The following is a 12,349-nucleotide window of genomic DNA, read 5'->3' as shown; positions in this document are numbered from 1 at the left end:
CACTTAACCCTCAGTATGCTGCCTGGATAGTCGGGGGTGGGCTTGTGGTATAGTCTACTCCTCACTGTGCTGCTTTTATGTACCCCAGAGGGCAGACGGTCCTTGGCACGTGTGAGAGGGAACCACGTCAGAGGCTGACATTCCTGAGAAAGGAGGATGCATTTAAAAACTCACAGAATAAAGCCTTTGAAAAGGAAAGAAAGTTGAGATAAAGTGCTTCCATTGCCGGCAGTGGAGGCACTGGGTCTGTAGCCATGCAATCTCCCACGCACAGTCTGCTTCTGTAGCTACTGCAAGCCCTAGGCGTCCTCTGATCTGCCCTCATCCTGGTTAGACGGTCAGCCTTATTCTTTTCCTGTTGACTGGAGTCCTGTGCAAGTTAGTTGTCAGAGCGGCAGCTCCAGCCTGCTACCCGATATATATGGGAACACCTGGCAGAAGTGCAGGAACTGTGTCAGTTTACACATCGGCCAAATAAGGACATAAATCTCAGTCCAATCAGAACCTCATCAGTTACCATTAAATCAAGGCATGGTGGTTTTTTTCTTTTTGAAGCATAGTCCCAGTACTATATTTACTAAAAACCTTAGGCACTATGAAAAAAAGTCAGTATTTGGAATCTTATACTGCTTGGCTAAGTTAACACTAAATATAGACCAGCAGTTTCATGCTGGGGTTTATGGGCCTTATAGGAGCACCGTGTGCCGAAGGGAGGCAAAGAAAGAGCTACAGAATTTCTGGCAAGTCATAGTTGCTTCTGAATAATTTGTTTTTCCTGGTAACCTAGCAGTCAAAGCTCACATTTTTGTAAGTAATTTGCATGCTATTACTCTACTGAGACTGAATTATAATTCTTGAGGCTGGGATGTTTTTTGTTGCATGTGCTCTGTGCTTTTTTTTTTTTTAATTTTTTAAATTTATCTTTGGCTGCGTTGGGTCTTTATTGATGTGTGCAGGCTTTTCTCTGGTTGTGGTGAGCGGGGACTACCCTCCGTTGCAGTGTACAGGCTCCGCGTTGCGGTGGCTTCTCTTGTTGTGGAGCACGGGCTCTAGGCACGCGGGCTTCAGTAGTTGCGGCACGTGGGCTCAGTAGTTGTGGCGCACAGGCTCAGTAGTTGTGGTGCATGGGCTTAGTTGCTCCGTGGCGTGTAGGATCTTCCGGGTCCAGGGCTCAAACCCGTGTTCCCTGCATTGGCAGGCGGATTCTTAACCACTGCACCACCAGGGAAGCCCTACTCTGTGCTTTTTAACTTTTGATACAGATGATTTAGACTTGATTTTAAAAATTACTTCCTGGATGTGAAGAGGCACTGACTCTGAAATGGAATTATAGAACAAATTACCATGACTTGCTCAATAAAGCTTCCTATTAGCTTTGAATTAAATCCTATTATAACAATTTTGATTTTGTGGCAAGCAGTGCTGGTTTGAGTTATTTCTCTGGTTTGATACCAAGCACCTATGGGAAAAAGTAAAGAGCAAAGCAAATTTTCATAGACAATGATATTGGTCAGAATATTTATTAGTAGGTAGTCAAAGAATTCTTAAATGACAAAAAGAATCAGCTGTTAGCATTGATCTAAACTGGAGGAAAATAAAATTACTTACATGTTTCAGGTCAAGGTATTAGGGTTCTATGAAAAGGATGCTACTTTGGTTGGTCAGTCTCACTTCATGAGCAAATTTGCACACCGCAGTCAAGAAGGAGGGTCAAGTCAGTGCAATGCAGAATTTAGTAACACTCTGGCTGCTCCAGCACTGCTGGTTGTTCCCAGATGCTCTCATGTGGAGATGCAAAGATAGCAACAACTGGGTGTCAAACAGCTATGGGTCCTGGCTTGAGGGCCATGTGATCTTGTATCCATTTACTCACAGGGTCATTTGCAGGCTCAGGGTCATTTGCAGGCTCTTGGTGTCCGTGAACCACACCCAACTCAGTTTTCTCTACTGGCTCTTTATTTTTCATTTGCATGTTGCATTTAATTAAAAATTAATTTATTTACATGCATCTATTTACATTGTGACTTTACCCAAATGAAGAGATTTCCATTCATAGCACTTCAGAGTTCACTCTTAGTTGTTATGTTAGTGCTTCTGGGTTTGATGTCGCATTGAATCACCTTTTGAGTTAGCAGCAAGGCCAGTAGTTTGGAGATTTTATTAGTCATGCAGCTCTTAAGTCAGTTTTTGTAGCTATGATTTTCTAGCTAGTCCTCTACTTTGTAAACACAGATTCAAGCCTCAGTATGAGATTTAAGCAATAGTAATTACATCCCTAGAGGGGAAGCTAAGGCTCAAGGCTGTCAAGTCAGAGATCCAAAAATGAACCATGTGTCAGCCACCAAGCCTAAAATAGACGCTGTGTCTGAAACAATGATCCTATGATGGGACACAACCTTTGTGCCTCATCAGATTAGTGTTTGGGATAATATATAAAGAGGATAAAATATAAAACATTTTTAAAAGAATAGTTTAGGAATCTGTGAGCATGCATCAGTCAACTCTTTTGGTTTTATCTGTAAAAGGATGAGATTTGATTGATCTCTAAGGCCCCTCTGTTCTATATGCTGTTACTTTTTTTTTTTTTTTGTCACTTAAAGTTATTCCCTTAGGAATGATCCATGAAGTATATTTGGAATTCAGTAATATCTATATCTAAAGTGCCTCAGCAGTATCTTACCTAAAATATTCAGGGAGTTAGGTGTTCTTGTTAATTAAAATTTCAGCATAACTGAAACACCCTTTTAGATTTTTACTTTGAAAAAAATTTTAACTAGTTCATGACTTTTCGAGCTCACTGTTTTTCTTAGCTAGGGTTCTGGGGGAACTTTTTTTTTTTTTTACAAGTACTAGTAGGTTTTTAGTTATTACTGGGAAATTGTTTGGTCTTAATATTTTATCGTGCAGTTTAATCTGTTTAGTAAATGGCTGATACTTTTTTTTTTTTTTTCAGATCCTCTATAGGTGTGCATCTTTTTTTTCCTGAATTTGGTTTCTCCTAACTCAAATCATATTTGCCTTCATTCTGCAGCTGGGCATTAAAGGAAATTTTTAAAATGTTAAGAGGAAGTCAATAGTGTGTTGCCTCATATGGGCAGATGTGAAGTTTTCTGCATTGCTTTTACTAAAGTCCAGATAGATATGACATGAGGATTCTTAACCTGTTTTATGTTAGTGTACTTATTATTAACTGCCTCAAATTCTTTTGGAAATAGTGAGATTTAAATCCTAAATAAAATATTTTAGGTGTTCCAACTTAACATAAATCACTGGCTTCTAAACTTGGCACTGGGCATCTGAAGAATAGGATTGGAGATTACTCTATGGAGTTTTCAGTCAACTGGGGAAATCAAAGATGTAAGCAAATAAATGCGATAAAATAGAACAGATGTTCTGATAGAAGAATGTACAGTATCCAGCAAGGGCACAAGGGAAAGACAGGTTGATTCTTAATGGAGGTGAGGTTTGAGCTGAGTCTTGACAAAGGATTCGGGAAGGGTGTGGAGAAGAAAGGTAGCACAAGGGAAGGGGCAGTGAACTCTGAAACGTGAGGCCTGCTTCCAGCCCAGCAGCTAGCTAATGTATGATCTTGAGCATTTACCTTCTGAGCTTCAATTTTCTCATTTGTGGAAAGGATGGGGGCTAGATGAGAGCATGTCTAAAATCCTTTCCCGATCAAAAAATCCCACATCCATTATTAGACTTATTTTATGAAAAGAGATAACTGTGAAGGAGAAAGCTTTGATAGCAATCGGAATTTGTCTTCTTCGAACCTTCTTTTCACATAATTAAAAGGTCACAAGTTCTCTGTTGTGCTAGAGAGACATCTTAAAATAGAACTTTTTAATCCATTCAGATTTTTCAGTGTAGCTTGAACTTGTGCTATCATTAGAGAATATTATCTTCAATGTAAACCACAATTTTAGAATACTTATTACGTAAGTGACCTCACTCTAAGGAAACACAGAAGGAAGAGACCTGAGAGGTGCTGAAGTTTAGCCTCCAACAACTGCAGTATTCATCTCCGTACTCAGTTTGCTAAGATTTTTGTCTTGAGGTCTCAGAGCCAGTCTGTAATGACTACAGGATACCTTTAAGGTAGGGACTCCTATACTATAGGGACTCCTATACTATATTGAGGGAGAATATAAAAAGTATAGTTTTGTATTAAAGCCTCATCAGTTAGAATGGTTCACAGTAACATTTTCTTCTCTCAGAATCTTTATGGCCACAGGCTGCCTAGCTTAATTTTATCTTTTTATGTGTTTATACATCATCTTCTTGCACAAAGGATTTGAGAAGTCTCACCAGAATACGAACAGTGTAATAAAGGGAAACATTCAAAAATCAATGACAAAAAATTAAAAGAGGCCCAGGGAAAATACAGACAGAATTGAGAAATCTGAGCAGGAAGAAAGAGCAAGTGCAGATAAGCAGGGTATTAAAGCGTTAAAATTGGGACACACACTTGACTCTGAGCTTCCTGGCAAGCAAAGCAAAAAAGAGTTTCAATGTTGTCCCCCAAAGGAACAGCTAAACTTTTCCAGCCCTTCATTTGGCAGTAGTATGTGTGGGTGGGTCTTCACGGGCCAGCCCAACTTCCTGTGGACTGTGATCCGTGTGAAGGCCGGCTCCCCAGCCCCGCCTCTCGTGTTTAACAGCAGTGTTTTCTTCCAGGGACAATGAATCCTTCCCGGGACACCGGCTCTGGAGGCATTCCTGAAGATAGAAAGCTTTATGTTGTGGATTCCATAAATGACTTAAACAAACTAAACCTCTGTCCTGCCGGATCGCAGCATCTGTTCCGTATGTGTGCCTTCCCAGGCTAGGCCGCCTGTCCGGGCTTCTAGGCCACCTAAAAATAGCAAATGCTGAGCTGGACCTGTGGTCATGGGCTCGGGGTGGGGTGGGCGTTAGGAAGTCTCTGTGTTAGAGATGCTGTTTAGTATTAGGCAATTTTTGCTTTTGTTTTCTGAATACTTGCCAGGCTTGTGGGCTTTCTTGGCTCTTAAGCAAGATTTGAACTCTTGTCTTTAAAAGTTCTGAGAAGTTCCCTGTGGAGTTTCTTTCCCTGGAAAGCAGTGGAGGCTGCTGAGATGAGGCTTACTCATCCCTCTTGGCCACTTTTATGCCTTCTAGTGACCACAGCCAGGTCACCGAGGGTGCCCACTTTCATAGAGAGGTCTTACTTTGTAGCGGATTGTTCCACACGTTTATCTAGTTTGAAAAAAAAAATCATTAAGATTTTGTTGGGCAAAAAAGTCAGCTTCATTTTTTTAGATTACAGATTGCCTCAATTAAAGCATTAGAAAGAGGAGGGAGAAAACAAAATAAAAAGCTGCTGAATGCTAAATACTACATGTGTACTTGTCCCCTAAATATTATAAATGAGTTTTATCAGGTTATTCTGAGCCCCATCTTTTCTAGTTTAAATGCTGACATTCCAACACAGGTGATAAATGCCCACTTGTTGTTTGTTTCACATGCACTCGAAACTCTTACTGTCCCAATTTTATGTCCATTATTTCCCTTCTAAATCCTTTTTGGTTTTATTTTATTTTTTATTTTATTTATTTATTATTAGTTTTTGGCTGCGTTGGGTCTTCGTTGCTACACGTGGGCTTTCTCTAGTTATGGCAAACGGGAGCTACTCTTCATTGCAGTGCACGGGCTTTTCCTTGCGGTGGCTTCTCTTGTTGGGGATCATGGGCTCTAGGTGCGCGGGCTTCAGTAGTTGTGGCGTGCAGGCTCAGTAGTTGTGGCTCACGGGCTCAGTTGCTGGGCGGTATGTGGGATCTTCCTGGAGCAGGGCTCAAACCCGTGTCCCCTGCATTGGCAGGCGGATTCTTAACCACTGCGCCACCAGGGAAGCCCCCTAAATCCTTTTTGAATTCTTGTTTTTCTCTTCATTTTAATTTGTTCAGATTTTCACCTGTTTTTACTGCAGTTGGTCTCAATAAATGCAGGTGTTTGGGTGCCAGCTTATGCCGTGGCTATGATTAGGAAGGAAATGCTCTGGAGGGTGTGACTCAGGATGTCCCTATAAAGCGCAGGACCTAAGCCCCCACCTCTCCATAATCAAGTAGCAGAGGGTGTGGGACTGTTACAAAGTAGGAGGGATTACAGAAGGCAATTCAAGGATCTCCATTACCGCGAGTTTCTGTATTTCTTTTTCAATTTAGTTTGGGTGTTATTAGGCAAATAGGCCTTACAAAACAGTGACCAAATGCAGACAATTCATGGTTTGGGTGAACCAAACTGGTTTATAAGCATGGTTGCATTTTCAGTTCAACTGTAAAACATTCAAGAGAACCTTGCTTACAGAGGGTGTCCATCCTGAAAACAGCTTTTAGAAACCAAATTACATCAGGGTCATTTTTTTTTTTTTTTTTCAGTATGCGGGCCTCTCACTGTCGTGGCCTCTCCCGTTGCGGAGCACAGGCTCCGGACGTGCAGGCTCAGCAGCCATGGCTCACGGGCCCAGCTGCTCCGCGGCATGTGGGATCTTCCCGGACCGGGGCACGAACCCGCGTCCCCTGCATCGGCAGGTGGACTCTCAACCACTGCGCCACCAGGGAAGCCTATCAGGGTCATTTTGATGTTGTTGTTTAAATGGATATAAGCATAACTGGTTATTTTTATAGGAAGTAAAAGTTTTCTGGGAGATATCTCAGAGTGTTCAGCCTTTCACCCAGAGTAAGTGGCCCACAGCCAGCTGTGTTTTATTCTTGGCTCACTTTGGGAAAAGGGCAATAGAGCCTCCCTCACTCTGAACCCTTAACTTCTTTATTCCCTGCCCGCCACCCACCTCCCCCAAGCAAAAGAAAAATCCAAGTCTGACTACATCAGTGTTAACACGATCTTCAAAGAATTTTCCAAATAGGGGCTGAGGAGATAGCTTGACCCAACTTGTTCTTTGGATACTGATATAGAAGAAGGTGAAAAATTCTCAAAGAGCACCTGATCCAAAGACATTCCTCAGACATAAGTCTCTTTCCAGAGTGATCAGAGGGAAAATGGGCATATCCCTTACATCTCTCTCTCTCTCTCTTTTTTTTTTAATGCTGAGGAGTTTTTGTTGCTGTTTGTTTCACATTAGCTCTAGAGGAGAAAATCCCGGACATCGGCACTAACTCAGGAAATGGAAACCACAGTCTGGTTTTGGTGGGGCTGATCATCGTGCTGATTGTCAGCCTGGTACTGGTTTCCTTCGTGATATTTCTGATAGGTAAGTACCATCGACCCACTTTTCATCACTGCTATGCGCTTACTTTGTAGCTGGTTGTTTAGCTTTGCTCCGGTAAAGAGGCAGTGCTTCCTGGCAGTCAGTGCTGCCACTGAAGGCTGAGGGGGCGTGAATGCCTAGGGTACCTGCTGCTCTGGGCCGGGTCGCTGGGGCACACATAAGCCCTCGGTGCCAGGAGTTCACAAACATGGACATTAAATGTTTCTATAATGCTTTAATTTCTCACCTGGAGTCCCCAGCTGCCAATGGTAGGCAGCTTATTCTAGCTAACTCGGGGTTTTCTTCATCCAACACATGGGTTCTTCATGAACTCAGGTCTATAATTTTCAGTCACAGTCAGGTTCACTCCCTCTTCCAGTTTCCCTCGCTTCCCTGAAATCCATGAGAAGCACTAATTGGGCTTGTGCCAGGGCCCAGAGGCAGTGCTGGGATGGGAGGAGATTGCTCCTGTCTGACACCGCCCAGGCTGGCGTCCTGTCTGCCCTTGGCCTGGGCCCTGCATGTCCGCCCTTGAGTGGTGACCCAGGCTTTCCCACACAGCCCCTCAGCCAAGAGATCCCCTGAGGTCTCAGTGCCACTCTCCTCTCTGCCTCAGGTGGGGGAGGGGTGCTGTCCATCCTGAGGCATGTTGCCCTTTCAGGAAAGCCCACCAGCATCCTCTCTGAGCTGTCCCCTGCAGACCACCATCTGGAGTTACTTCAGTTCCCTCCCACCCCTCTTAAGAGTGGACGGAGCCTGAGAGAAGGAGTCACGCTTTATACCCTTTTGCCTGGATCCACCACACTTTCTTCTGCCCTGCAGGCCTTGTAGCCTTCAGAACTGCTAAATGAGAGGTGGATCACATGTCTCTGAAATGCCTCTATTTCAAATTCATTCAGGATCAGTGGAGGTAGCAGTGGTGGTGATGGGAAGTGAGCAGAGGGCCTGACTCTTACAGCTTCTAACCCCTTTTCCTCCCCAAAACTTCGTCTCCCTTCTAGCTTAAACGTCTTTTCCTGGTATAGGTTTCAGAGCTGGTGAGAAGGAGTGATGCTTAATTGCTTCTTTGCCACCCTGCTGATGCCCTTTTGCACTTAGAAGCTACCGTGTGAACTCTCCTTACAATAATGGTGCCCTTGTATTTGATTATTCTTTGGAGGAGGGTTGGCCCTGAGCCTGCAGGAAAGAGCACATGCATTACTCTTCTGAAATGTGATACCACGTAAGTTGATGCTCCAAATATCATCCTGCCTCACCTGCCCGGGAAATGACTAAGTTAAACTATTGAGAAATTTTAGGTATGCCTACTGACTTGGGAGCAACCCAAAGGGACTGCTGTTTTTTTGTGGGAAAATAAGTAGTAAGATTTAGGGCAATGATAATTAAAAATGCTATGTATTGGGTGCCCACTCTGTCCCAGGCACTGTGCTAAGCATTTATGTCTGTCTGCTCACCACCTCATAACAACTCTATAGTGTAGGACCTATTGTTATTTTGGTTTTATCAATGCTGAAACTGAAGCTTAGAGAGATTAATTAATATGACCAAGGCCAATAGACAATGGTGCCTAATCAGGGCTCAGAGACACCCCTGCCTGACATCAAAGATCATTCACTTTATCACCATATTATACCCCCTTGTATGAATAGGATTTATTTTATGTTTGCTTCTAGTGTTTTATATTGAGGGCAAAGTCATATCAAGAAACAGCAAGAAGGGACTTCTCTGGCGGTCCAGTGGTTAAGACTTTGCCTTCCAATGCAGGGCGTGCATGTTTGATCCCTGGTCGGGGAGCTAAGATGTCACATGCCTTGCGGCCAAAAAACCAAAACATAAACAGAAGCAATATTGTAACAAATTCAATAAAGACTTTTAAAAAAATGGTCCACATCAAAAAAATCTTAGAAAAAAAAAGAAAGAAAATGTGAATAAAGAAGAGTGTCTTTTTATTGGACAATTACTCTTTGCCAGACGCATTAAATTCATTATCTTAACTCCTTACTCTACCCTTCAAGGTAGTGTCTAATATTTCTATTTTACTGATGAAAGACTAAGGCCCAAGAGAGTTTAGCTCTCCACATTTATCCAGCTAGTCAGAAGCAGAACTGAGATTCATACCCTGAGCTGTCTGCCTCCTGACCTCCCTAGCCCTCCACTGTCTGTGCTGAAGTAATAATAAAGGCTTCCTGTGGTTTTCAGATAAACCTTAGCCCAACCTAAGATCAGAGTTGGCACAGGCAGCTATAAATGAACTTGGCCTGTGCTCATCTGTGGGATTCAGTGCAAATTTGTGTCATTTTAGCTGAAGTGTAAGAACTTATATTCTTTATAACCCTGACATTTTTTTTTTTTTTTTTTTTTGGCGGTACGCGGGCCTCTCACTGTTGTGGCCTCTCCGGTTGCGGAGCACAGGCTATGGGCGCGCAGGCTCAGCGGCCATGGCTCACGGGCCCAGCCGCTCCGCAGCATGTGGGATCTTCCCGGACCGGGGCACGAACCCGTGTCCCCTGCCTCAGCAGGCGGACTCTCAACCACTGCGCCACCAGGGAAGCCCATAACCCTGACATTTTTATGCAAGAGAAATAAGGTTATTTTATACTGATTACATTGAATAAACTGTTGGGCCTTGTGTTTTTGTCACAATCTCTGTCCTAAAGAGGAATAACGGACAGCAAGCATAGGTTACCGTGGGTGCCCACCTACCTCTGTAGCAGTTTCCAGTGGCCAAGCAATGTAGATATGTGGGATGTGATTAAGTATTGCCTTAATTTAAAAGAGGGTTCTATGGTCAAATGAGTTTGAGAATTGCTGGGTTAGTAATACTTAAGGTATTTTATTTTGCTTCTTGTGAATTTCCAAAAGGCAGGTCAGGCATGATTTTTCTCTAACGTTTTTGCATATAGAAACCTTTTTCTCTTTTGGAATTTAACTTGGAACCACTGTATTGTGGAACAGACTTAGTCCAACATGGCTGCTACTTCCTTCTGTGTTTGACTAACGTAGAAGGTTCCCAAGAGAGGAAGTATGTCACATGCTATGGATTTATTTGTTTCACACTTTTTTCCAGAAGCAAGTGATATCTCTGCCTGGCTCTGCTCAATTAAAACCTTTCTGTCATGTCTTGGACCATAATTCATCCAACATAATTTTTCAGATATGGGGGAAAGGCAGCTTCTGTGCATCAGTTTGTCCCAAGCCTGGAAGGTGAGGCTCTAATACTTTCCCATGTTAGTTTTTGGCTAAACCCAGTAGCATGTTACCACCATCATCAGTTCCTGAAAGATATCTTGGAAAAAACTTGCCTGCAATGGAAATGATAAGGAGCTCACATATTAAATACTGATTTTGTGCTGCTTTTCTTGGGAATTTTAACTCATAAGCAGACCTCAGAGTGTTCCATTCCCTGACTTACTCAATAACCAGGAGTTCTATTTATTTTGGAAATATGGACTCTCTGCTCTCAGGGTGGTCTGAGGGGAATTATTATACACTCATAATGGACTGGTAATTTAGAACCAGGAGAGCTGTGTATATCAAAGTAGTCTGGAACCCCAAATATCCCACCTCCCACATGTGGAGTGAAAAACCTTTTCTGAGAATGGGTCTCAAAATGAGGCAACATAACAGTCACTTCGGTGGGGATAATCGGACGCTGGTGGTTTCCTTTGGTTGCTCATGGCAAAGTCTTTCTTAGCGAAAATCTGTGTGGAGTCTGCCAAAGGTAGTCAAGTCTTTCACCAAGAAGTCGTAAAAATAATTCACTTGATAGGTAACTTCAGTCTTCATCAGTTTCTCTTCTGGGCTTCTGGGCTGCGTGGGATGCTGGAGCAGGGGATTGGCCAGGAGGGCCTCTCAGCTCTCAAGCCGAGCACCCCAGCGGGGCTCTGATGAGTCCCGAGGGAACACGCTGGAAACCAGTTTAACACTGTCTGTTTTTCATTTTAAAGTTCAAACTGGCAACAAGATGGAAGATGTATCAAGAAGACTAGCAGCTGAGGGGAAGGACATAGATGATCTTAAGAAAATCAACAGCATCATTGTAAAGCAACTCAACCAACTGGACTCTGAACAGAACTAAAGGAATGATCTTCCAAGAGCAACCGCTAACACCTGAGCTTCTCGCTGTCCTGGGATGGTACAGGGTTAAGAACTGACCAAGGGCATATCTGCAGGCAACAAAAGGCCAACTTTCCACTACAGGGATGGGAGCAGCTCCAAGGCAAGGGGGGCTGGGGACAGCCGCCAGAAGGGGGCTGATTTTGTGGTAGGGTCCTTCAGCTTTCTTGGGGTTAAAGGTGGCTGGCATGGAAACAAGGAACAGGAAACAAGAATGGGAATTTGGCTCTGTATGTACAGCTTCTTTTACGAAAGGAGCTTTGGCACCAGAATAAGTTCACTGTGGCCAGTAAATTTCACAGCACCTCATGTAACTTTATGAACTCCCTCGAAAGCCTAAGGAATTCATTGAATTATTTGTGTTCAAGGGAATCAGGTGATAACTCTTTGCAATAAAATAGATTCTGCTCAGGTGATTACACTTTGACTCATTTCTCCAGGGACGTGGGGGTGGGCGGCCTCCAAGCTAGCTGCCTACTGGTACTTGCTAATAGTCGTTATGTGCCTGTGGTAGGGTGGGGTCAAAAGAGAGACTCCTATTTATTCAACTAACGTTTATTGAGCTGCTGCTTTGTACAAACCACCAAACTCGAGAGAAGCTTACATTCAAGTGAGGAACAAAGGAAATGTATAGTTATATATAGATAGATAAGCTTTTTGACTTTGTTTCTGATGGGAAAAAAATCCTTCAGTACCCTGCTGATTAATTGTGAGGAAATCTGATAGGTGTGTAGCTTTTATTAAACTATAGTGGTAAACTGTATATTTGGAATATTTGGAACCTGCCTTGTTTTAGCACAAAAGGTAAGGCACAGAATTTATGAAATTGGATATGTTATGATATAAATCAGCTTTAAAAGCATGAGTCTTAGGAAATATTTTATTTAATATAAATATATTGTGTAAGTCTGTTGTGTGAAGTCTTTTGCAATTCTATCATTTTGGGTTCATCAGAAACATCTGGGTTTATTCTAAAGTTACACACATACATAAACACACATTTTATAA

At 42.8% G+C, this 12,349-nt stretch overlaps 1 protein-coding gene across 2 annotated transcripts; it reads left to right on the top strand.

Annotated features, from left to right (window-relative positions):
- The first annotated feature begins 511 nt into the window (after positions 1-511).
- On the top strand, positions 512-11,760 carry LSMEM1 (leucine rich single-pass membrane protein 1). 2 transcript variants are annotated; one of them, XM_059074601.2, is made up of 4 exons: positions 512-807; positions 4,678-4,806; positions 7,100-7,228; positions 11,173-11,760. In XM_059074601.2, the coding sequence occupies exons 2-4, from the start codon at positions 4,683-4,685 to the stop codon at positions 11,301-11,303; spliced, it is 384 nt and encodes a 127-aa protein (XP_058930584.1). In that variant the 5' UTR covers positions 512-807; positions 4,678-4,682; the 3' UTR covers positions 11,304-11,760. The 2 variants fall into 2 exon arrangements, with proteins under 2 accessions (XP_058930584.1, XP_058930583.1); XM_059074600.2 differs by having other exon boundaries at positions 565-740.
- The last annotated feature ends 589 nt before the right edge of the window (positions 11,761-12,349 follow it).

The sequence above is a fragment of the Kogia breviceps genome, chromosome 9 (assembly GCF_026419965.1).
Source record: "Kogia breviceps isolate mKogBre1 chromosome 9, mKogBre1 haplotype 1, whole genome shotgun sequence".
Classification (NCBI taxonomy): Eukaryota; Metazoa; Chordata; class Mammalia; order Artiodactyla; family Physeteridae; genus Kogia; species Kogia breviceps.
This window is presented reverse-complemented; position numbering and strand designations above follow the sequence as displayed.